Here is a 24997-nt window from a genome sequence, read left to right as displayed (position 1 = left end):
CATTCGAGTGAGTCAAGGACCCTAAAGGTTCCTGGGTTCCTCTCATGGCCAGCTGGGAGTGGTAATATCAGTGTGGTCAGTGGTGGAAAAGCTAATGCCCTGCTCAAACCAGTGTTTGACCTTGACCTTGACCTTGAGTGGTCGGAGAAACCTGGGATCAGAGGACAGAGACTTCTCAAGAGTCTGCATCTCAACCTGGATCCATCCAGCCCCAAAGCCCACACTCAGCTCCCCTGGGGCTCACTGCCTTTAGCTGCTCCATGCTAGGATTGCCTGGCCCCCAGGAAGTCCCTCCCAGGGGAGTCCACGGGTGGGCAAGGGTTGCTGAGTGGAAGACCCTGCCCCCCACCCACACCCCACCCCGGGCTCTGCTTTGGCCCACAGAGAAGTCTAGGATAGGAGTCCCCAGCTCCAGCCTGATCTCCCCAGTCCCCACCTGTTCTTCCAGGAAGCCTGGCTGTGAGCCCCAGGGCTGGGCCACCCCATCGAAGTCCCTGAGGGTGGAGAGACCCCCCCCAGGACCAACCTGCACTCAGGGTCACAGTAGGTCCTCCAAAGTCTCACCCCCTCCAAAGAAGGGGTCACCCTGTGGCCTGAAAAGCATCTTGCAGGAGGGAAAAGTCTGCTCTACTGACAGAAATGTTAAATACTGGAATTCTGTTGCCCTAGGAAACAGGGTTCTCGCCCCAATTGTTGGGGACCAGAGAGAGACCCAATGGCAAGGCTTGGAATGTCTACCTGGGAGGTGGCAGGCGTGGCCACAGAGCAGCAGGTGGCCGAGGGGAGGTCCAGGTGCAGGACCCACAGGTCTCTCTCGCCCAGGGGCCCTCACCTCTGCAGGGGAAGGGACAGGTGGCAAAAGCCCTGGTCTCACAGGCTGCCCTTAGAGGTGGGCGGAGGCCAGCAGGGTCATCGAGGGAGGTCTCCAAAGCTACACCCCAAGTTGACTGGCCCCCAGCTCAACTAGACTTCAGTCTCCACTGAGGGACAGTGGCGTGGTGTGGGGGGCAGCGGGAGGCTCTGGGGTACCCTTTGGGGGGCTTGAGCAGGTCCAGCCCACAGTTCTCCAGGGCCTGCTGGGCTCAGGCTGCTTGGCCACCTCCTGTCACCCTCGAGGTCATTTGTCCTCCACCACCAAAGGGGCACCCAGGCCAGGGACTGCAGCACTCTCGTCCCTGTGGTCACTCCGGGAGTGATGGCAGTGTGTGAATTCGCATAAATAACCAGTGTGCACCGGGATGTGTGGGTGGGAGCGGCAACAATGGCTGTGGTCCGGGAGGGGGTGTCCAGGACGCATCTGGGGGTGCAGGGCAAAGGGCACGGTGTGACTGGGGCGTGTGAGGAAGTGCGGTAGACGTGAGTGTGCGCGCGCGTGCGTGAGTGTGGGGTTTGCATCTCTGTGGGAGGGTGGAGCTGTGTGTAACGCATGGTGTGTGAGTGTGTCCAGCCAAGTGTGGGTGACGTGTGCAACCGTGTGAGCAGGCACAGGCAGTGTGAACGCAGAGGACCGAGTGTGCACTGTGTGTTGTGTATCGGGAGGGTACACAAGTGTCTGTATGCGCGTGCGTTGGCGTGTTCCCGTGGGTGGGCGGATGCAGGGTGGGACCCTGGTGCAAGTGTGGGGCTCCCGGTGGGCAGCAGGGGCCCCCGGTCCCCAAGGGCGGCGCAGGTCCCCATAGCTGGGCGCCCCTGACAGGCTGGGGGCGCGGGCCGCCGTGGTGGTGCAGGGGCAGCGCCCTACCCGGAGCACCCCACACGCAGGCGCCCGGAGGACGGAACTGCGAGCGGGGACAGCAGGCTGGCCGCAGCCTGGGATAGGGTGCGGCACTGGGAGTTCTCCAAGGTGCTAAAATAAACCCAGCGAAGGATCAGGTTTCCCGACCAAAATAACCCAGGAGCGGCCTTCGAAAAGCAACTGAGAAAGCACAGGGGCCAGCGAGCCAGGGCTCGAGGCAGGGATGGAAAGGGTCCTCCACGGGGCTCCCCGCCTCTCCTGGCAGGGGCCCCGCCCCCGCCCCCAGCCTCTTGCCCACCCCCCTCCCCCTCTCTTCTGAGTCTTCCCAAATAGCAGCCCCTCCTGGCCGTGGGCCTTCAGGGTGCGGGCAGTGGACCACAGAAAGGGAAAATCCATTAGGGCACCAGGGGAAGGAGCCAGGATGATGTCACAATCCAGGGGTCCCAGCTGGCTCACGGAGCTCCTGTGACCTTGCGGTCAACCCATGACGCCACGCAGGTGGGGACGGAGACACCACGGGACACAGGGCCGAAGGAGGCTCCCCCGCTCAGGGCAGAGCTAGTCATGTGGCCTGGCAGGTATCCCCACCCTTCCCCTCTGCAGCAGGAAGAGGACAGCTGAACTTGCCCTATCCCCAGAACGGTCTGGGGTCCCTTCTGGCTTCCTTGCATCTGGGCACTGCAGCAGTGGCCGGGTGACCCACAGGGACACCCACGGCCTCATCTGCCACTTGTCACTTGCCCCACTTGTTGGCATTCTGCTCTGCTGCCCCGCCAGCGCCCCAGCCTGAGTGTCTCAGGACAGCCGCGCTGCATAGTGCTGAGCACAGTAGTCACAAAGCGACAGCGCCTACACGTCCAGCAGCGGAGGACTGGTTCACAGAGCTGCCCTTCTCAGGGCAAGGTGGCTGGAAGTCACTGAAGAGTGAAGGCATTGTCATGGGAATGGGGCCAAGTTTACTGTTAGGTGAAAAGGGTGAGTTACATTTTTCAAAGGGTGTAGAATGTGATCCTATTTTTGAATACATATTCGTGTGTATGAGTAGATGTGCCATACACAGATACAGTTTGTTTATATATATTCCTTTCTGATTATTAAAAGAATACTTGGTTGGTATAAAATGTTATAATAATTGGAAATGAAATAAGCAAGAATCCTTTTATGACCTGACCAGCTTGTGTTAACTGTACTGATTTCCAAGTGGTGGGATTACACTTGTATTATCTATATTTATTGAATTTCTTTTTTTATTTTTTTTGGTACCAGGAATCGACATGCTTGCCAGGCAGGCACTGTGGTGCTGAGCTACATTCCCTGCCCTTTATTGAATTTCTTAGAGTAAGTAATAACTTTTTTTTTTGAGACAGGGTCTCACTATATACTTAAGGCTGGCCTTGAACGCACTACGTAGCTCAGGCTGGCCTCAGATTCACAGTGATCCTCCTGCCTCAGCCTCCTGAGTGCTGGAATCACAGGCATGCACCACCACACTCAGCTAGTAGTAACATTTTAGTAGTAAGGAAAAGTAAGAATATTGGCTAATGTTATACTATTTGATAAACTAGACATGTGTGTCCTGTCTCCTCAGCTAGCCTGAGGGAAGAGATCAATGAAAGCATTGATTGAATGAATGAATGAAGCCAAAGGTAGGGCTGTGGTGAGTGCTCCTGAGGGTTTATAGATGAAAATTGCTCTGACTTCTCAGCACCTGGGAAGGTGACCAGCTCGTCCCAGCTTACAGAGGACTGCACTAGCAGGTCCCAGATCACAAGGGAATGCATGTAGCCTTTATACAACCCTCCCACCGGTCCTTGAAGGGGGACACAGAGGCCAGGAGGGGTGGGAGGGCCTCCTGTGGTTTTTCCTGAGCTAAACCAGACCCCAGGGCCCTTCTCAGATCTTGCTGGCTGCTCTGGCCAGACTGAAATGCTGACCCAGGCCTCTGGGTATTAATAGCCCCATCCAGGCCAGGCTCCTCAGCCCGCCAAGGCCAGCCAAGGTCATGGACAAACACACTCCTCAGGCCCGAGGCCTGAAGGAGCCAAGGTTGAGGCCCTCCTGTGCCCGCCCTGGGGACCAGGTAGGAGGGCATGTTCTGTTCTTTCCAGTTTCCTGGCTGGAGCCTTCACCCCTCAGAACCTCAGCTTCCTCATCTGTAAATGGAGGTGTCATAACTGCTACCCAAGTCCTTTCGCTCCCCACATCTTGGGCCCACAGCCACTGCCCCCCCAGAGGCAGGATGCCACAAAGTCAGGGACTTGGCCTCAGTGGCTGCTTGGGCTGGGTGGAAGAGGAGGGGGCAGAATGGGGAGTGCTACCCTGGCCTACCCTGCAGAGGGGTGCAAGGAACTCCAGTCTGAGCGCACCTGGACTCTGGCTTCACCCTTCCAGGGATGCAGCAGGGACCACACCGTAGGGACCCGTCCCTCTGCATCTGGCGCCATCAGTTCCTAACCAGGACACTGGAGGCTCACTGGGCGGTAGGGGCCTCGCTTGGTGTTTTACAACTGTCATCTTCTCGAGCCTCATACCCCTAAGAGGTGGGCATTACTATGTCCATGTTACGGGTGGAGAAACCGAGGCAGAGGGCCATGGTGTGACTTGTTCAAGGGCTCATGGCCCCAGGCAGCGTCTGGTCCTACAGGCTGTAGGGTAGGCCTGGGTCACCCAGGTAGCTGCAGGGAGACCTCTCTCAAGTCCCAAATCTGTAGCTGGGCCCCCTCAGCCTGGCCTCTCTGGGCTGCAGCCTCCCGGCCCTCCCACCACGAATGTGGGGTCGCAGTCCTCCCACGGGGCAGGCTCTGCCCCTCCCAGGGCCGCTCTTCCTTCCTGCCAGGTCTGCCATCCTGCAGCACAGCCTCAGTCATTTCTGAGACACTGTGTGGCCCCCACTGAACTGTGAGCCTCCCAGGGACAGGGATGGGGCCGCTTCCACTGTCCATAGCCTGGCGGGCTCCGAACACAGTGTCGGGCGTGCGGTAACTATTTGTGGGTTGCCCAAAGCTGCCATAGTCCCTCTGCCCTTTGCAAAGCTCACAGATCCATTACCAACCAATTAATTACCCTGGTCATGGACATCAAATTCACAGACTACCGTTCAATCAGACTATGATGCACTACCCCAAGCCCAAGACCGATCTAAAAAGCAAGCAGGCCCAGCCTGCCAGCCTAATGAAATGCTGCCACCAACAGAGGCGCTGGCCCACCCCCAGGGACCCAGAACACCACGCTCTCGGTGACGTCACCAACTCTGTCCATCCAGTGCCCAGCAAGGCCTTGGCCAGGGCTCCACCTTCTCAAGCCCACGGCCCCACTGAGTCCATGCTGCCCGGAAGGGGGGCAGCAGGCTGGGCTCCCAGGGGTCCAGACTGCTCAGGTGGCAGCTGGCAAAAGTGGGGTCAACCCAGGGCACAGCTCTGCCTGGAACAGAGGCCAGACCCCAACTGAGTCCTGAGCAGCAGGACTACATTTCCCAGAGTCCTCCAGAGCAGGGGCAGCCATTGGCAGATTTAAATAGCCCAGGCCCAGGCGGCCGGCAGCGTGGACTCGTCCACCTCCCTGCGGCTGTGTTGGCGCCGGCCCCTCACGGGTGGGCTCCATTGGCTGCCCAGCCGCCACTGACGTCCCGGCAGAGCCGGGTGACAGCCGGAGGTAAACAGCCATGTGCAATCCTCCTGTCTATATTTAACAGCAGCTGCAGGGAAGACAGGGAGCCAGGTGACCGTGGCAGCTCAGGCGGCCTTCGTCTTCGGGGACAAGGCCCTTGGAGCCGGGCTGGCACCGGCCTTCTGGGGTGATCGAGCGGGGCAGTATGCCAGCTTCCCAGAGCCGGGCCCGCGCCCGGGACCGCAACAATGTCCTCAACCGGGCCGAGTTCCTGTCCCTGAGCCAGCCCCCCAAGGGGACCCCAGAGCCCCGAAGCTCGGCTAGGAAGGCCTCGGGGCCCTCGGCACAGCCTCCACCTGCCAGCGAGGGGTCCCGCGAGCGGCGCCAGTCCCAGCAGCTGCCCGAGGAGGACTGCATGCAGCTGAACCCCTCCTTCAAGGGCATCGCCTTCAACTCCCTGCTGGCCATTGACATCTGCATGTCCAAGCGGCTGGGGGTGTGCGCCGGCCGTGCCGCATCTTGGGCCAGCGCGCGCTCCATGGTCAAGCTCATCGGCATCACGGGCCACGGCGTGCCCTGGATCGGGGGCACCATCCTCTGCCTGGTGAAGAGCAGCACGCTGGCGGGCCAGGAGGTGCTCATGAACCTGCTCCTGGGTGAGTGTGCCGAACCGCCTGCCCCCGGGCCCCGCCCCCACTGGCCAGGCCCAGCAGGGCCCTGGGAAACCCGCTGGACCAAACTAATGAGGTTAGGCAGGGAGGGCGCCCCAGAAACAGGCAGGCTCTGCGTGGTGACGGGAACTGGGGTGCAAACGGGGCCCCTGCACCTTGAGGGGCCTGTGCTCAGCAAGGGGCACTGCTGCCTGGAAGCCACTTAAAGAAAGCAGTGGTGACCCCAAGGCCGACTTGGATCAGGGTGTCACTGTCGACCTCCACCCACAGTCGGGGTCCTCGTTCCTAGACCGCTCACAGGTGGTGACTCCAAGCTGTCCCAACTGCTCCCCAAACCTGCTCAGTTCAGGGATGCTGCGGGCTCCCCTGGAGTCTCCTACGGGGTCTGGGGCCCAGGGAACCAGCCCGGGACGCCCCTCACCCAGTCTCCCCTGAAGTGTGGCCATGGGTCTGCTATCCGATGTAGGTGCCAGCCCCTCCTGCTGTGGCCCTGCCCTCTGCCAGCAGCCACGTGGGACCTGCATGGAAGGCAAGCCGTCCCCTCCACTGGAGGTGACACGCAGCCTCCATCCGGCCATCCCCAGGACCTCACCTCACACCCTTCTCTGCATGGCCGTCACTGGAGACGGGGCAGGGTCTCGGGCACAGTGAAACTGAACGGTACCTGGGTTCCTAAGTGGGTGCAGGCTGGGCCTCTGGTCCATAGGAGCTATGGTGAGAACCCATGTCGCCCCTCGGGTCAGAGTCCAGCCTGGGGCTGATGCAGAAGAAACATCTGGGGTCCCCTTGGGGAGGGGGTGGCTAGGTCTGCCACCACCATCGGAGATCTTGTCCTTGTTACTAAATTATCAGCTTGCATTACTTATTATTTTATCCTGAGTAGAGTCCCAGGGGCCTGGGGGCCTGTCGTCCCCATTTTACAGATCTGAGGAATCTGAGCTTCCAGTGGTGTGTGGTGGTGGCCGCCTGTCATCCCAGCACTCAGGAGGCTGAGGCAGGAGGATCACCTTGATTTCAAGGCCGGCCTGGGCCACATAGTGAGTTCAAGGCCTGAATGAAACAGCGAGACCCTGTCTCAAAAACAGAAAAAGGAATCTGAGGTTCCTATCCATAAGGCAACAGGCCCTGCCTTAGAGTGTGTGAGGGGGCTTTTACCAGGTTCCCCTGATCCACAGGCCTCTGCTCTTTATCGGCCGTGCCAGGGCCCTGGGTGAGAGGGACAGAGCCAGGTGGCCAAGGTCCTGGCTGAGGGCCTCCGGGGCAGAACCCGCTCCTTTGATACCCAAAGCTTCTCTGGTGCCCACAGCAGCCCCCAGGAAAACTGAGGCTCCAGAGGCCAGTACTGGGGCTAGGTTGCCTGGGTCAGAGGATGGGATGGCCAAGCCCCCCGGCCCTGTCTGTTCCTTCCTGCTTCCCCAAAGGAGGACAGAGGGCTGGAATTTGGTGAGTGTCTCTGCTGAGTGTTTTTCACCGGAAGCCCAACAGCTCAGAGTGGTTGCTAAAGGGGGAGACTGAGGCACAAAGCGATGACACACCCAAGGTGCTGCACTGACAGGGATGGAGCCAGGTTAGAAGAGGCTCGACTCTGACGTTGATCCACATCTTTCCAAGGAGGGCCGTTGGGAGCCCAGACGGAGTGAGGAGCAGAGGAGAAAGCAGGCATATCTTCAAGGGGGTGAGCTCCCCGTCACAGGAGCATGCCAGGAAGCTGCCCTCACACACAGCTAAAATAGCTCCACTTTGTTCTGATTTTCTTGTATACATGAACATTTGCATTTTGGAAAGATTTCCCTGCCCTGACATTTAAATTTTTCCAACTCTCATGTGAGGGTGAGGGTTCTGGCCTCCTCCCCCCAGCAGCCTGTTTGGCCACAGAAGTATCTTACTCCATAGCAGGAACAACACCCAAGGTGCCTCCTTTGTGGGATGCCTCTTCCATCTTCTGAATTTCATTTTTCAAAAGTTTTATTGTTTACATTTCGCAATTAGATTTGTGTTTGGTTTTTGAGACAGGATCTCACTGTATAGCCCAGGATCAAACTCGAGGCAATCCTCCTGCCTCAGCCTCCCGAGCGCTAGGCTTGATCATAGGCTTGTGCCACCCCGCCCACCTTTGGCAGGAGGGTTTCTGTCTGCCTACCAGGTGCTGAGGCCATGACAGATAAGGGGCTGCTGGGAAGCCACTTGGGGCACCCAGGGTGGGTCTAGGGGCCTGAACCACACTGTGGGGTGAGGCCCAGCCCATCGCATTGAGCCACCATAGAGCACAAACTGCCGCTTCCGATCCTTCAGCCTCAGCAGAGCCTGGGCCCCTCCTGGGCCGAGCAGGGTCCCTGGGGTGACTTTGTGCCCCTGTGCTCCGAGGGCTCCTGAGCATGTGTCCAGCTGCATGGCTATGGGGCTTCAGTAGGACCGAGGGAGCTGGGAAGGGGCACTGACCAAGGTCACTGTCCTAGTGGGCCCTCCGGGGAGCCCTGCCTGGCCACCCAGAACCCCGGGCACCCAACCGAAGCCCTGGGCCTCCATGCCTACGGCTGGGACCCTCGGGGGGCAGACTGGGAGGCCAGGGAACAGCTGCCTCCTCCTCCTCCCCCAAGACCGGGTCTGGATCCCTCGGCCAGGCTGGCCCTGTATGCACAGTGTCTTCCTGCCTCAGCCTCCTGAATGCTGGGAGACCCACTTCTGCCACCACACCCAGATCTCACTGTGATTCTGATTTCATCTCCCTAAGGCCTGGGGAGGTTGAGCACCTTCTCATTTTTCATTCTATGAGTGCAAGAAATAATTCATACAGTACAGGGGTGTCAGCCCAAGTAGAACAAACCTCGGATCCTCCTCCGGAGGAAAATGACGTTACATAAACTCTGGGCGTGCTCAGAGTCAAAGAGGCGGAGGCAAGGGAAGTTTTGTTTTTGTTTCTCTTTTGGGTACTAGGGATTGAACCCAGGGCCTTCCCACTAAGCTGCATCCCTGCCTGTTTATTTTATTTTTTTATTTTATTTTGAGACAGAGTCTCACTAAGTTGCCCATGCTGAGCTTGAATTTGTGATGTTCCTGCCTCAGCCTCCCAGGGTGCTGGGATGACAGGCGGATTTTTATTCTTTTTGTTTTGCTTTTTGGTACTGGGGATCGAACTCGGGTCCTTGCACTTGTGCAGCAGGCGGCGAAACCACTGAGCTAAATCCCTGGCCCGACAGGCGGATTTTTAAAGACAAAACTGTGGTTGAAACCCCAAACCCGGGCCCATGATGACGGGCAAAGGTTGCTTCAGGCCAAGGTGAACAGACACTGGCTGGGCCGCTGACCTTATGCTTTTGTCTAAGGTCACAGCGCCCTGAGGAGCCTGAGGGTCTGGCCGCTCTTCTGCTACCTTCAGACAGTGGGGGAAGAACCCGCCTTCCTCTGTACCCTCTTACTTTGTTTACTCTCCTTGTTAAGGTTGACATGGGTGGCTCCATTTTCATTCTGACAGCCTTCTCAGTTCTTTTTCTTTCTTTTTTTTTTTTTGGTACTGGCGATCGAACTCGGGTTCTTGCGCTTGCGCAGCAGGGGTCGGAACCACTGAGCTAAATCCCCAGCCCTTCATTTTGTGTTTTGAGACAGGGTCTCACTTGTGCTCCAGGCTGGCCTTGAACTCATGGCATCCTCCTGCCTCAGCCTCCCTCCCGAGTGCAGGGATCACAGGAGAGCATCACCACGCCCGGTCCACATCCCTGCCACAGAGGGTGGAGAGTGAGGTGTCCCCTCCGCCACCCCAGGAGTGGGCGTGGGTTTCTCTCTGCACCCCAGCCTGTGGCCCGCGGGCTCCTTCCTTTAGGGCCCCCATCCTCTCCCTGTCCGCCCCTGCTCTCGGGGACAACCCAAGTGACAGGCTCTCTGCATGCAGGCTGTGTGGCTCCCTGGCCAGGCGTGTTTAGCCCCCTAGGGGTAGGGCTGCCCCCTGCGCCGACCCCGCACTTCCTGTCATCTCCTTGGGGCTCATGGGACCCCACGTCGGGGTCCTGCACCCCTGGCAGCAGATGCAGAAGAAGGGAGCGAACTCTGCAGTGGCGGCCAGGTCCGCGAGTCACTTCATGCCAAGGCTGCTCTGGCCCAGTGCAGAGCTAGTGACCCCAGACGGGGCAAGCCAGGGACCAGCAGGACCCATCGAGGGCCGGGGGCTTGGCCGACTCATGGGCAGAGGCCAGGCAGGTGCTTGGACACAGGCCCGTGCACGCATGGGCGCTGCTCCCACCAGCAGAGCAGGAGCCAAGGCCAGGAGCCTGGTCCTTCCCTGGGGTCCCCTCGCCCCAGCTCTGCTGACCAGGCCTCCGGGGCTGTGTCCTTCACAGTGCTGCACTTGCTTTGTTTGTTTTTGGTTTTGTACTGGGATCCCACACAAGGCCTTCACACAGAGCTACATCCCGCCCCTTCTGTAGAAAGCTGAGAAGGGTCCGGCTAAGTTGCTAGGTTGCCCAGACTGGGCTCAGACTTTCCATCCTCCTGCCTCTGCCTCCCAGAGCACTGGGCATCAAGCACTCTCGCACTGTTACCAGCCATCACTGGCATCCACCCTGGAACCTTTTCACCTTGCAAAAGTGAAACTCTGGTTCTAAACATGATAGCTCCCCACTCCCGCAGCCCAGCCGCTTTCTACTTTGACTCTATGACTTCAGCTGCCCCAAGTCCCTCGGGTAACTGGAATCATACAGTATTCATCCTTTCCGGGCCAGGGATTTAGCCCAGTGGTTCCGTCGCCCGCCTCGAAAGCACAAGGACCCGAGTTCAATCCCCAGTACCAAAAAAAAAAAATTCCAGTATTCATCCTTTTATGAAAATAACTTTTTAAATTGTTCGTGTAGTACCTGTAGTCCCAGCTCTTAGGAGGCTGAGGCAGGAGGATCACCTCCGAGTTCAAAGCCAGCCTGGGCTACATAGCAAGACCCTGTCTCAAAAAAACAAAACAAAAAGAAAAATAAATGTTTTTAAACCTTTAAAAAAATGTGCCCCAATACTACCTATACACAGTACGGACAATTTTTAGGCAGAATTACGAAAGGGAAATGAAAACCCCCTTCTCCCTGCCCGGTGGGAAGCACTGTGCCCTGGGGCTTGAGCCCTGCAGGAGGCCCTGCGTGTGTACTGCTGTCTGGACGCGTCTCCGGCCACAAACCCTGCAGCTCCTTGGGGCTGTAAATCACCTCGGTGGATGCCAGCGCTCCATTGTCTAGACGGGCCGTGGTGTGTCGCGTCTGCCTCCTGTGAAGGACACTGGGTCGATCTCATTCTCTGCTGTCACTGCTGCAGGACGCCCCAGGAGCAGAGCTTCGCACAGCTGGGGCCGGAGGGGAGCAGGAGCAGGGTCAGTTGGGCCAGGGCTCCAGGACCCTCCTGCAGGCCCGTCCGTCCCTCCTCCAGCCACCCTGGGTCCCCAAGAGGCCCCATCTTTGCTCCTTGTCTGTCACCAGCAAGCTCCGGCCTCTACCTCTCCAGTGCGTCCTCCGGGCCCCTTAGCCCCACCCACCCACAGGGGCCACTCGAGGTCCTCCGTCCCGTGAGCACGGCCATCTGCAGACAGGGGTGTTTGGTTTCGGACCCCAAATCCTGCAGTTTGGCCTCTCTCTTCCCTGGAAGCATCGGTTCCTGCTCGGCCCGGGGTCCCTGAGTTTGGGTCCCAGGGGAAGAGGCCACCGAGACAGGGTCCCAGCACCCTCTGTGTTCGTGTCTGGGGCCTCCAGGGTGCAGGAATGGCTGGGAGACTCGGGTGTGCGGACCCCACCCCCGGGCAGCCTGAGGACGCAGACTGCAGCAGTGCCACTGACCACCCTGGTCACGTGCGGGTGCCCTGAGGCATCGCCCAGCATCGAGGGGCCGTGGGACACGGGTGTGCTGCACGCTGAGACCCTGACCCATGTCTGCCTGGAGTGAGGGCCCCGCCACCCCCCAGCCGACCACAGTGCCTGGAGCCCGGCGATGCTGAGGGATCTGCTGCACCACCCAGGCAGGCCAGGGCCCCTGTGGCTGGCTCAGAGTCCCCAGTGCCTCACAGCAGCCGGCCACAGCGTGGGGAGGGGAGGCCACGGGTACCACCGGCCTGCCCGGATGCCACTCTCTCTGGCTGCAGGTGACGGCCTGGCTCCCTCTCGGCCATAGCTCAGTCCTCAGTCCGCCTGGCACACACTGATGTCCCCAGGAGCCGCCTCTGAGGTCTCTGGGGACAGAGCACACGCATCGGACACTGCAGTCCTGTCACCCACCCTGGTCTTTACGTTGCCAGCAAATGTGCAAGGTTTGGGTCCAAGCCAGGTCTGTCATCCCAGTGCTCGGAAGGCTGAGGCAGGACGGCTGAGAGTTTAAGTCAAGCCTGGGCCACATAGCAAGGTTCTTGCCCAGTGGACCTGGATTCCGGGAGCGCGGGAGGTGGAGGTCCTGTGTTCCCTGCCTGTGGTTGTGCCCAGAGCCTTGGGGAAAAAGATCCTTTCACTGATGCTTGCTCTTGCTGCCTGGGAGCCAGTCTGGAAAGCATCTGGTGCTTCCCTGGGCCAGGTGAGGCCTAGGAGAGGGCTCCTGATGTGGGGATCAGTTGGCTGGCTCTACCACCGGCCTCCCTGTGGCTCGAGAGCCAAGAGCCCGCCTCCCTCCGGACCTCCTGCCCTATGCCTGGGGACTGTGACCTCCCCAGGCCAAGATGGCTGCAACGCTGGACTGGCCTCAGCGGCACACAGGCTGGCCAGCCACCTCAGGCAGCAGGACTCAAAGCAGTGCCAGGAGGCGTGGTCACACACACATGCCAGCTCCACACCCGCTGCTCTCAGGCCAGCGGTCTCTGAGGGGCAGGGGCAGGGCGAGTGAGACTTAGGTTTTGCAGATGTCCTGCAGCAAACGTGAGCTGTCACCTTCCCCTCCCTCCCTCTCTCTCTCTCTCTCTCTCTCTCTCTCTCTCTCTCTCTCTCTCTCTCCTTCCGTTTGTTTGTTTATTTAGGTACCAGGGACTGAACTCAGGACCTCACGATTGAGAGGCAGGCGCAATGCCACTGAGCTACATCCCCGGCCCTGTTTGTTTATTTTTGAAACAAGGTGTTGCTATGTAGCCCGGGCTGGTCTCAGACTCGTAGCGATCCTCCATCCTCAGCCTGCTGAGTCCTGGGGTTATAGGCATGGGCCACCATGCTCACATGTCTCGGGTAGAGCAGGCATGGAGAGCCAGCCACACTGACACACACAGTGAGCTTCGTAGGAAGCCGCCTACTCAGGCTGAGGTGTTTTTTTTAGTACTGGGCACTGAACCTGGGACTTTTACACTGACCTACAACCCCGGCCCTTTTTTATTTTAATTTTAATTTTGTTTTTTTTTGTTTTTTGGTACTGGGGATCGAACTCAGGAACTTGCGCTTTCGAGGCAGGCAGAGGAACCACTGAGCTACATCCCCAGCCCTTTAATTTTTATTTTGAGATAATGTTTTATTAAATCATGAAGTTGCCTGGGCTGGATTTGAATTTGAGACCCTGTTGCCTCAGCCTCCCACGGTGCTGGGGTTACAGGCCTTTGCCACCAGTAATCATTCTTCCCCCTATCCAGCTTGTCTGGTGGGCTGAACATTTGAGGGGGCCACTGGGAGGACAGTGGGTCCTATCTAGGGGGCAAGTAGCCACAATCAGAGGAGGAAAATCAAGCGACATCACACAGATGCCATACCATGCTGCTGAGGTCATCTTTGCTGTCCCTGCAGAAGGCCCTACAGGTGCTGTGGCCTCACGGGTGACTAAGTCACCATGGCTACACAGAGCTATCATGTGATCCCCCAACTCCACCACTAAGGAAACACCCAAAAGAGCTGAAAGCACGATTTTGCACCGATATCCACAGCAGCAGCAGCATTAACAGTGGTGCCAGTGGAAACACCCCAGTCTCCATCAATGGACAGACACACTGTGGCATATCTGTTCAGGGAAATATTATTCAGCCAGGAAAAAAGGAATAGTCTTGAGCCATCTGCAACATGGGTGAACCCCGAAATGTTAGGCCAAAGGCAGGAAGCCAAGGCAAAAAACCACCTACTGTCTGATTCCATTCGTATGAAATGTGTGGCAAAGGCAAATCCCCGGAGCAGGAAGCAGCCTGGTGGTTGACAGGGCCTGGGGCAGGGCCGATGGGACTGAGTGCCTCATGAGGACAGGGTTTCCCTGGGGGGCGATGGATGTCACAGGTTCCGGCCTCCTGGTGGTGGGAAGGCGAGTGCAAAGGCCCTGGGGTGGGTCCTGTGTCGGAGTGGTGGGAGGGACAGAGGCTGGGCGTGGGTGGCACTGATGGGCTGGCCTCTTCCCCCACCCAGCCCTGCTTCTGGACATCATGACAGTGGCGGGCGTGCAGAAGCTCATCAAGCGCCGCGGGCCATACGAGACCAGCCCAAGCCTGCTGGACCACCTCACCATGGACGTCTATGCCTTCCCCGCCGGGCATGCCAGCCGTGCCGCCATGGTGTCCAAGTTCTTCCTCAGCCACCTGGTGCTGGCGGTGCCACTGCGCGTGCTGCTGGTGCTCTGGGCGCTGTGCGTGGGGCTGTCGCGCGTCATGATCGGCCGCCACCACATCACAGACGTGCTCTCGGGCTTCGCCATCGGCTACTTCCAGTTCCGCCTGGTGGAGCTGGTCTGGATGTCCTCCAACACCTGCCAGATGCTCATCTCCGCCTGGTGAGGCTCCCGCCGCTGCTGCAGGCCTGAGAAGCAGGCTCCCCCGGGGACTCAAGGCTGGCAGTGCCCGCCCAGCCCTCTGCTGGGCTCTGGGGCTGCTCTCCAGGTGCTGGGGCCCAGCCTGGCTTGGCTTCCTCCTGGGGACAGCGCCTGAGACTAAGATGACAGCAGGGGCTGGGTCTCGTCTGCACCACGTGGCCCCAGATGTGGATTCCTGACTGTGCCCACCACACTGCCAGCTGGGTCCATGGCCACGGAGAGCCATTGAGGGCTCAGGGTGCCCTCGGGACACCGGCCTGCAGTCCTGGGGTGTGGGCCACCACCCTGGGAGTGGCCACAGACTGCCCACGATGGACACTGAAGCCTCTGACCAGTCCCGCCCAACCCTGTTTGGGCCTGCGTTTGCTAGACGGACCCGAGCACAGGCCCCTTTCCTGGAGGATTCCCCCATCCAGGCCAGGGAACTGCTACCCAGGCAGGGATCAGGATGGGAATGGGGCGTCGGCCCCCAGGCCCAGCTCTGTGGGACCTGTCCACCAGCTGTAAACACATGTGCACCTCCGTGATAATACAGGCGGCACACGGGCGCACGCTCGCATGGTTTCTAGCTTGTGCAGTGCCCCAAACAGCGCTGGCGTGGCTCAGGCCGGCCTGGTGCTGGGCCCCCAGGATGCCTGGTCCTTCTTCCTGGGCCCCTGCAGGGGGCTCTTCCAGCCTCACGGCCAGGGCCTCTTTGCCCTGAGGCCGGGCACTGTGACGGTGGAGGGAACCTGGGGAGCCCCAGTCCCCTGGCACCAGCCTCCAGCCCTCACCCAGGGCGCACCAGGTCCTGCTCCCCGGGAAGTGTCCCAGAGTCCCCAGCCACACCCTGACTAATAGACGAGAACTCCAGGCCCAGGCAGGGCAGGGACTTGCCCCAGGCTGCCCAGCCAGGGCCCACAGGGTGTAGCCAGGCCGCCTGCCCCTCCCGGTGGCCCTTGGCTCTCACTGTATCCCCACCCCACCCCCCTGAGCCCTGTGCTTCATCCCCTGGGCTAGGCCGTCTCCCCATCAGCGCCTGTGTCCAGGGAAAGCAAGCTCTGGTCACGGCCTCCTGACAGCCAGGACTGCAGCGGCTCCTTGGCCCCGATTCCCTCCAGCCTGCCTTGTGCCCGGCAGGGCTGGGGGCACCCGTTTCTGAGTCCGGCTGCCCAGAGGAGCTTCAGCGTCTGCTCTTCATTCCTGGCTGCTTCCATGGCCTCCCGGGTCCCTTCTGCAGTTCCAACGGTGCTCACTCGAGATCCCCCCTGGCCCTCGCCCCCACCTCTGTATCTGTCAGCCAGGTGGGGCTCAGCTAGGCTGTTTCTTGCACTACTGGAGAATGAATTCAGCCCCTTTGCATTGAGCTACATCCCAGCCCTTCTTTGTTCTTTATCTTGAGGCAGAGTCTCAAGCTGTCCAGGCTGAGTTGGGATTCTCCTGCCTCAGCCTCGTAGAGTGCTAGAATCCCAGGCATGTGCCATCAATGCCAGCTATGCTGGGGGACAGACAGGCTTCTGGCCCCTGGTGTGCATTCCCTAGCAGGGACATGTGTTCCTGAGGTTCAGCCTTGGCAAGGGGTGGGGGAGGAGTGTCTTTAGGATTTGGGGGGCTGAGGAATGGGGTCTGGAATCCACGTCCTGTGAGGCAGCCAAGCTGGTGCCGGCTCAGGTGCTGACCCCCCCAGCCCCAGTCTCCTCATCTGTCAGAGAGGGGTGACAGTGGTCCCCAGGGGCCGGCTGTGAGCCAGGGGTGCCGTCCATGTGGCACCTGGACAAGTCTGTGCCCTTTGCTCATCACTGGCTGCCGGCACCACTGCCCCGGTGGTATGGAGGAGTAGGGCCCCGTGCCCCGTGCTGGGCATGGTGGGAACAAGGCCTGCTCCATGCCATCCTCCCTCCCCACAGAGATGGGTGATGGCAAAACACAGTTTGTGTTTTAATGAGACATCAGCCTGGGTGGTGGCCACGCCTATAATCCCGGCACTGGGGAGGCTGAGGCAGGAGGATCACCATGAGTTTAAGGCCAGCCTGGGCCACATATCAAGACCCTGTCTCCAAAAATCAAAAACAAACAAAAAATAGACACATTGCCATGAATCCTCCTCAAAAATCCTCCCCTTCTTTTTGAACACACTTATCCCACCAGCCTTGCCACTTTCTGAAACAGCCCTGGAGTCCTCTTTCCTGAGTGTCTTTATGAGGTGTGATTAAAAATGTAAATGCTGGGCCCGGGATTTAGCTCAGTGGTTTCGCCACCTGCTGCGCAAGCCCAAGGACCCGAGTTCCATCCCCGGTACTGGAAAAAAAAAAAATGTAAATGCTGCTGCCAAACGCCACCCAACGCAAAGACAGGGCTGTAAAAACATGAGGCTGTGGGGCCCGGGATTTAGCTCAGTGGTGCTGCCACCTGCCTTGAAAGCTCAAGGTCCTGAGTTCGATTCCTAGTTCAAAAACAAAAAAAACAAAAACATGAGGCTGTGCCATCCAGCTTAGTCACTGGACCCAGCCCCATGCGACTCCCGGTTCTTCCCCAAAGTCAAAATAACCATGAAAGGAGGAGGTTTTGAATCAATTCAGGACACCAAGACAGCCAGGATGGTAACTAAAGACTCTCAGGAAAGAGGACTCCAGAGCTGCTGCAGGAAGCGGCCAGGGAGCTGGGACGAGTGTGTTTGAAGTGAGGGGAGGCTTTGAGGGGATTCCTGGCCGTGTGTCTTCTACTGCAGTGATTTTTCATGTGAACACACACCGTATCTTCCAGGCACTCCTCACAGACCCAGCAGCCTTGTCCTTCTCACTCATGCCCAGGCCGGGCACTGGTCCTGAATTTTCCCAGGTCCCCAAGCTCCCTGCCAGGCCCATGACAGCCTCCGCCCTGGGGAGTCTGACACAGCTTTACACCCTGGGACCCCCAAGCCGTGGCTGTGCAGGGTGGGGAGGTCACAGGCTGCTCAGCAGACCCAGCCCCACCTTCCAGCCCTGGAGGGTCACCAGGCCTCTGGGCCTCAGCTGCTGTGTGCCAGGACTGACTTCTCCTTGCATGAGTTGTGTGGGTCAGAGAGGGTGTCTGGGGTCCAGCCTGGCATGGAGGGGCTCAGGCCACTGGCCCTGGCATCCTCCAGGCACCGAGAGGCACATCTGGGCTTGGACACACACAGGGCCAGGGAGTGGGGACCCCGACATCATGGGGACCCCAGGGCACCCGACTTCTGGCCATGGCTCCCCGGACCCCTGGGGGGGAAGGCTCTGTCTTTTTCCCTCTGAGACTGCAGTTTCTGGGAACCCTCGAAAGGCTGTGCAAGGCTGAAGTGCCCACAACAGGAGACAGCACTGCTGCAGAATCGTGGCCCTTCCAAGGAGCCTGCCCCGTCTCCATGGCAACCGCTAGACTTGAGGCATTCTGGCTCCTGGTCCCACGAGAGCCGGGGCCCTGCATGTGTCCCCTCCAGCCCCAGGAAGTGACCAGTGCCCGGAACCAGCCTCAAAGTTGGTGGGGGTGAGGTGGGTGTGCGGGGCACAGGCTCCCCTCTGTCACCTGGTGGGCAGGATTCAGGGAGGGGACGAGAGGGACAGAAATGCAGCTCAGGGCCTTTGCACTAAGCTACATTCCCAGCCCTTTTTAATTTTTTATTTTGAGACAGTGTCTCCTAAGTTCCCAAATTGCCCAGGTTGGGCTGGCACCCTCCTGCTTCAGCCTCCCAGAGTTGGAGATGACAGGTGTGCACTCCATGCCCCACCCTTCTTTTACTGACATAGATGAGGGACCCAGAGCTGAGGAAGGCAGGGGCCTGGAGCGGGGAAGGGGACCTGACCCTCCCTGGAGTCCCCGGAAGGGCCTTGGGACTTCCAGGACACCGGGACAAGGAATGTGTGCTCTTCCCAGCCCAGGCTCAGGCATCTGCGCAGCTAACCCGATGAAGGAGCCCTCGGGGCTGAGAGGGCCCAGTGGAATGGCTCCAGCCGGCTGACTCAGGGAAGGGGTGCGAGAGGCACCCCAGACACCACGCAGCGCTTAGGGGCTGGCTGTGTCCCCAGAGGCGTCCCCGTCAGAGTCCCCGCCTGTCCCAGATGGGGCGGCTTGGAGACAGGGTCTTTAAAGAGATGGCCGCATTAAAACAAGGGTGTTAGCGTGGACCCAGTCCCAAAGTGGCTGATGTTCTTACAGAAGGGAGATTAAAACCCAGGCAGGGTACCACGCACTTGTAATCCCCGTACTTGGGAGGCTGAGGCAGGAGGATCGGTGTGAGTTTGAGGCCAACTTGTGCTACATAGTTCAAGGTCAACCTGAAGGGCATAACAAGAGCCTGTCCCCAAAAAAACAAAAACGATTGTAAAAAGCAGAAGGGAGATTAAGACATGGACACACACAGAGGGACACTGTTAAGGCGGATTGATGAGGTCAGTGGTGTCCCCGGGCACCTGAGGAAGGACAAGGCCAGGCCCAGAAGGGCAGCACAGGTGCAGGGTGTGCAGGAGGCCCAGGCGTCCCGTGGCAGCCCCCTCTCTGGAAAGCCCCTGCCCCAGCCTCGGCAGCCGCTACTGTTCAAAGTCCCAACGCCCTGTACGGGGAGGATCCAGAAGCTGGAAAAGCCAGGGACTCCCAGATCCTTCGCCATCTGGCCCGGGAGGGAAGGGAACATCTGGCACCCTCCTCGGCCACACGTTATGTAACCCGCTTGTGCTCACACCAGGCCAGGGCCCCACCCGGCCAGATCGGCTGACCTTCCCACGTGTGCAACAGGTCGCACACGCAGCCGGAGGAGGCCATGTGCCAGAGACCCCTGTAGTCAGGTTCCAGTACGCACCTGCCCAGTGTGCGATGCAGGCCTGATAAAAAGAATACACCGAGGGACAGAATTAGGAGAGAAAGCGGGGGCCAGGACAATCACTGCTGGTGCAGCGGACTAAAGGCGCTGGCCAGTGCCAGGCACTGACTTTTATTGGAAATCAATTGGGGTAAAGGCGACGTGTGGTTTCTATGGAAATTAATGTAAACATGGCTCATAAAAGACAAGACAAGACAATAGGGCCGGGGATTTAGCTCAGTGGTTCCGGCGCCTGCCTCAAAAGCACAAGGTCCTGAGTTCGATCCCCGGTACCAAAAAAAACAAAAAACAAAACAAAACAAAAGACAAGACAATGCACTCCCAAATTAGGAACAGAATAGACAAAATATGATTGTAGGTGGAACATTGTCCTTCTAGTCTGAAGGTTTCAGTTGTGGGAACGGAATTTGGGTGCACGTTACCCTGACCTCGGCACATAGGCTTCGGCCGGACTCACTTCTATAAACAACCAGTCATGAGGTTAGCGCCTCACAGCCTGCCTTGGGCATTATCAGTATTACAGTCCTCTGCAGCCGTGGGGACAGGACAGTGCCCGCCCGGTGGCCTACAGCAGTACCAAGGCACAGAGCCTGCAGGTCTGTGGGCACACACACACACACACACACACACACACACAAGTCTGGACACAGAGCACACCATGTGCTTCCTCAGCGTGCATGGAGGTCCAGACACGTGTGCACTCACACCTGCACCAGATTCATGTGTGCACTTTGATATAAAATTGTACACAAGTTTGCACTCCGTCCCATGCACAGGAAAGTCTGTAGCTTTCATTGTGGTGCACACACACCCATGTGCATACTTACACACTTGGGGCTCACGTGCATTTGCACAGTTGTACACATGGGCACTCCTGTGTGGACATTCTCTTGCACACACATGTTTACATGTGTCCTCATATCCATGCTAGATTCAGCAAGTGCAGTACAGTACAGTACCTTGGTTCTGTTCACAAACAATTCAGTTCACAAACAGAACCAGTCAGCAAAATTAGGATTCCTTGTGTGAACTCCACATCAGGTGACGTACATGAACACAGCCACCTTCCCCAGAGTCATGGAGGAGCCAGGAATAGCAGGACGTGGCATTGGGACCACGTGCTGGGAAGTTCACATTCGATGAGCCTCTCACACGTTATGTGACTCTGACATGTATAAGGAGTGATCAAGATACATGGTGAATACTTAAACTGTAAAAATGTTACAGTACAAGACACATTATGGTGAGTCCCCTCCCCTCGCTTTGAACACTCATCCCCTCGTCCTGGCTTTCTGCAGCAGCTCTGGGGTGCTCTTTCCTGAGGGTCTGCCAGGTGTGGTCTGCTGCCAAGTGGTGCGTCCTCCTCCACCTTGTTCACCCGACCTGGCACCCGGTAGCTTCCGGCTCTGCCCCAAAGTCAAAATGACCACGAAAGGGAAATGTTTTGAACTGACTCAGGGCATGGAGGGAGCCAACGGAGCACAACTGAAGATGCTCACGAAAGAGCCCTCCGGAGCTGCTGCGGGAAGCAGCCGCAGCCAGGACAAGGGGATGAGTATGCTCCCAGAGAGGGGCAGGATATGGAGGGGTCCATAGCAAGGTGCCTTTTCCTGTAATACGTGTGTGTGTACACAGAGACCAATTGATGAAGCCGTCAGGGTCCCCAGATGCAGCCATTGTTCCAGGAGGATTTCCCAGCCCCTCTCCACCCAGTAACTCCCCCACGGCAGCCACCTGCGCCCCCATCTGTTGCCCGGAGTAACCTGGCCAGGATGGCAGGAGCCCCAGGAAACGCTGGCTCCCCAGCCAGCAGCCCCGATGTGGGTCCTGAGGCACAGAACACACCCCGCATCGAAGCCTGAACAGGGTCCTGCTGGGCAGGGCAGGTCCTGGGCCGGAAGGGGCTGCAGAGAGCGGGCTGGGGATGGCCCGGGGCGGGGACTTGGCCTCCCTTGCCTGTGACCTGCGCCTGCTCTCCCCTCCTGGGAGAGGCTCCTCATCCTGAGCTCCGCCCACCAGCTGTGCAGGGCGCCTCCCAGGAGCCTGGCGGGAACGGGTGAAATTCTCTTCCTCTAACGATTGTGCTTTTTGGTTACACAAGAATGCATTTTCATCATAAAAAAATAGAACACACAGGAAAAACAAAATAAAATATTTTGGTTATTCCTTTCAGGCATTTACTTTTCTGCATTTGGAAAAAATGTGGTTGTATTTTGTTTGTTTGCCTTTCAAGACAGTGTCTTGCTATGTAGCCCAGGCTGGCCTCCAATTTGCCTAAATCCTCCTGCCTCAGCCTCCAGGTGCTGGGATTACAGGCATGCACCACCACACCCAGCAAGCATTGCTGAATGTTTGCGACCCCAGTTGGTTGAATCCCAGGATTCAGAAGCCAGGGATACAGAGGACCCACTGTGTTACCAGATTGGTCTCCAGGGACATTGATCAACTCAGCCTTGGTCCAGTAGGTAAAAGAATGAGACAGAAGTTTTACCCACACACTCACTGTCACTCAGCTTGTAAACATTTACATCCCTTCATGTTATTTTCCCCTCTTCTAAGTACTGTGCTAAGGAAGACTATTAAGGGCTGAGTGTGGTGGTGCACATCTATGATCCCAGCACTCAGGAGGCTGAGGCAGCAGGATCTCCATGAGTTTAAGGCCAGCTTGGGCTACATAGAGAGACCCTGTCTCCAAAACCAACAAAAAAAGACTATGAAGAGCAGAATCGCGTCCCTTGATATAATGAGGGTGTGGCCTCAGATGGGACTACTCTTAGGTCCCAGCCTTGGAGAGGGGACAGACTTAGAAACTCTCAGACCCTGCTGGCGCTCTGGCCGGGAGAGGGAATGCAGACCACAGAGCGGCCACCGCCAGGCCTCTTGAGGACGCTGCTGGGTCTGAGCCCAGGATAGGGGCCTGGGGAACCAGCCCTCCTGACAGCTTGATCTAGAACTGAGAAAATAAGCTTTCTGCCAGTGAAACATCTCCCTTCCTCTCCCACACCACGCTGGTCCAGTCTCAGCATTGCATTTAGATTACACGGCTTCCCACCCTGATGTCCCTGGGTCAGTTCTCTAGGACCTCCTCTGTCATTCCAAGGGCCTGTGCCTCTCTATGCATAGCTGGCTTTTGCCAGTATGGGAATCGAACCCAGGCCCTCGTGCATGCTGAGGAAGTCCCCTACCTTTGAGCTGCATCACTAGCCTGTCTGCTTGTGTATGTATTTATGTATTTTGCAGTCATGGGGATCGAACCCAGGGCCTTTGCACTGAGCTACATCCCCAGCCTTTTTTCACTTTTGTGAGCCAGGGTCTCGTCTCGCTACATCGTCACCAAGTTCCCCAGGCTGGGCTTGAACTTGGGATCCTCCTGCCTCAGCCTCCCAGTGCCCCTGTTTCTTGGCAGAAACTCAACTTTAATATTGCAGACGTTGGGCCCTCTCTTGACTGTGGACTTGTCTTTGTGTAAATTCATTTTTGTCCTCAACAGCACGGCTTGATTTTGACCTGTGGCCTCGTTTGCCCTCAGGGAGGATTTGCTTTGCTTCTTCCTCGCCCAGAAGGTCCCTGGAGCCCCATGCCACCCACACTCACGAAGCCCAGATCGGTACCCACCACGTTGCCATGGGAACCCAGATGCTCCCGTCCACTGTGCACCCAGTGCCTGGCCAGTCCCCCACCTGCTGCTCATGTCCACCGCTCCCCAACTTCCTTGTGTGGGGGTAGGGAGGTTCTGCGCGTCTCTGTGGCTGGGGGCAGGGCTGTCCCTTAGGACCCCCAATTCCAGTGCCCTGTGCCCATCGCCAACTTCTCTCAGTGGGCGATGGAGCCGTGACATCTCAGGGTGCAAACATCATGAGCTGTGTGCCCCCCATGGAACAGTCCAGTCTGCTAGAGCTTCCCAGAGCTCTCCAGAACTTCCCAGAGCTTTCCAGAACTCTCCAGAGCTTCCCAGAGCTTCCCAGAGCTGTCCTGCCAGCTTTCTGCCTTTTTTCCCTGCTTTTTTTTGGTACCGGGGATAGAGCTCAGGACCTCTCACTGCCAGACAGGCACTGTGCCGCTGAGCTACATCCCCAGCCCTCTGTTTTGTTTTGGTTTTGTTCTCTGAGTCAGGGTCTTGCTGTGTAGCCCAGGCAGTGGCCTCTATTTCACAGTGATCCTGCCTCAGCCTCCCGGAGTGCTGGCTGTGTGTGCTGCCCCACCTGGCTCCTTCCCCCTTCCCAAAGCGTCCCTGCTTTGTCACCTGCCAGATCCTCAAGGACCCTGGGGACTGAGGAGGCTGGAAACCAGGCCAGGCTCCAGGTCCTGTGCCAAGCACCTGGGCTCGGCAGGCGTGACAGGCAGACCGAGGAGAGGACAGAGCATCTGCTGCTGCCTTTGATGGTGTGTAGCAGACTTCGCATTCATTTGCTCACTCACTCATTCTGTTGTCTATTTACTCCTTTGATGTTTTATTTTTGTTCATTTCCTTGTTTCCATGGTTGGGGTGGGGGAGACCCCAGGAAATGAAGCACTTCATAGATCAGGCAGTGCCTGGTGCCTCTGAAAGCACGGGAATGTGGGAATAGGGAGGCACCATGGGGACATCAAACACTGGATCCAAGCCAGGCATGGGAGTATGCGCCTCAAATCCCAGCACTGGGGAGGCTGAGGCAGGAGGATCACTGTGAGTTCGAGCCCAGACTGGGCTACAGAGTGAATCCGGCGTGCGGCACTTGCTGAGGCCCCAGGGCCAGCCTGGCCACCCGACCTGCTCAGCCACCCTGCCCCGACTCGGATCCAAACTGGCTTCCACTGAACCAGGATCCCGGCCCCTGCCCCTCGCCAACCATCCTAGGCGCCGTCCCATGGGCAGCTCTGGGCAGGCTTGGGGATAGCAGCAACAGACAGGGCCTGCAGGGTGAGCCAGCCACCGAGAAGCTGCTCCAAACTTCTGAGCCCCTGGCTGAAGCCCAGCCTGGCCCCAGCCACTTTGAAGCATGAGTTGTCCCCACCGGGCCTGGCCGCCCCTGAACAATCACCTCAGGCCTGGGTGCTTTCTCAGGGCAGCTGAAGAAAGCCCCACAGGCTTCCTGCTGATAACCTCACCCTTCCGGGTGCACAGCCCACCCAGCCGGAAGCTGGGCTCTATCTTTCCCGGAGGACAGACCTGGGCTGGAATGTGTCCCCTGATAAGGTGCCCAGAGGGGCTGACTGATAAGGGCTCAGATCCCAGCTTGGGTGGGATCCGAGGAAGGGCCCCAGAGGTGGGTTCCAAGTGCAGAGAGCAGCCCTGGGCAGGCCCTGAGTGCGGGGAGGGACACAGGCGAGGTCCCCACTGGCTCCCAGCCCAGGGAAAGGAGAAATGTGACAGTTTATGAAATATTCTTCTTTTCCCAGCAAGGCTGGCTGGGGATTTAGCTTTGTAGCGCCATGCCTGCCTGGCAAGCTCAAGGTCCTGAGTTTGATCCCTGGTACTCCAAAAAA

At 58.2% G+C, this 24997-nt stretch overlaps 1 protein-coding gene across 3 annotated transcripts; it reads left to right on the top strand.

Moving 5' to 3' along the window:
- The first annotated feature begins 2550 nt into the window (after positions 1–2550).
- Plpp7 (phospholipid phosphatase 7 (inactive)) lies at positions 2551–16069 on the top strand. Of its 3 annotated transcripts, XM_021261866.2 has the most exons (4): positions 2551–2710; positions 3002–3073; positions 5427–5997; positions 14325–16069. In XM_021261866.2, the coding sequence occupies exons 3-4, from the start codon at positions 5547–5549 to the stop codon at positions 14687–14689; spliced, it is 816 nt and encodes a 271-aa protein (XP_021117525.1). In that variant the 5' UTR covers positions 2551–2710; positions 3002–3073; positions 5427–5546; the 3' UTR covers positions 14690–16069. The 3 variants fall into 3 exon arrangements, with proteins under 3 accessions (XP_021117525.1, XP_004849149.1, XP_087039165.1); XM_004849092.4 differs by lacking the exons at positions 2551–2710; positions 3002–3073 and having other exon boundaries at positions 5042–5997; XM_087183039.1 differs by lacking the exons at positions 2551–2710; positions 3002–3073; positions 5427–5997 and adding an exon at positions 6881–7049 and having other exon boundaries at positions 14325–15280.
- The last annotated feature ends 8928 nt before the right edge of the window (positions 16070–24997 follow it).

This window comes from Heterocephalus glaber, unplaced genomic scaffold, assembly GCF_053883595.1.
Source record: "Heterocephalus glaber isolate CG9 unplaced genomic scaffold, H.glaber_assembly_v1.0 deba00001479, whole genome shotgun sequence".
Lineage (NCBI taxonomy): Eukaryota > Metazoa > Chordata > Mammalia > Rodentia > Bathyergidae > Heterocephalus > Heterocephalus glaber.
This window is presented reverse-complemented; position numbering and strand designations above follow the sequence as displayed.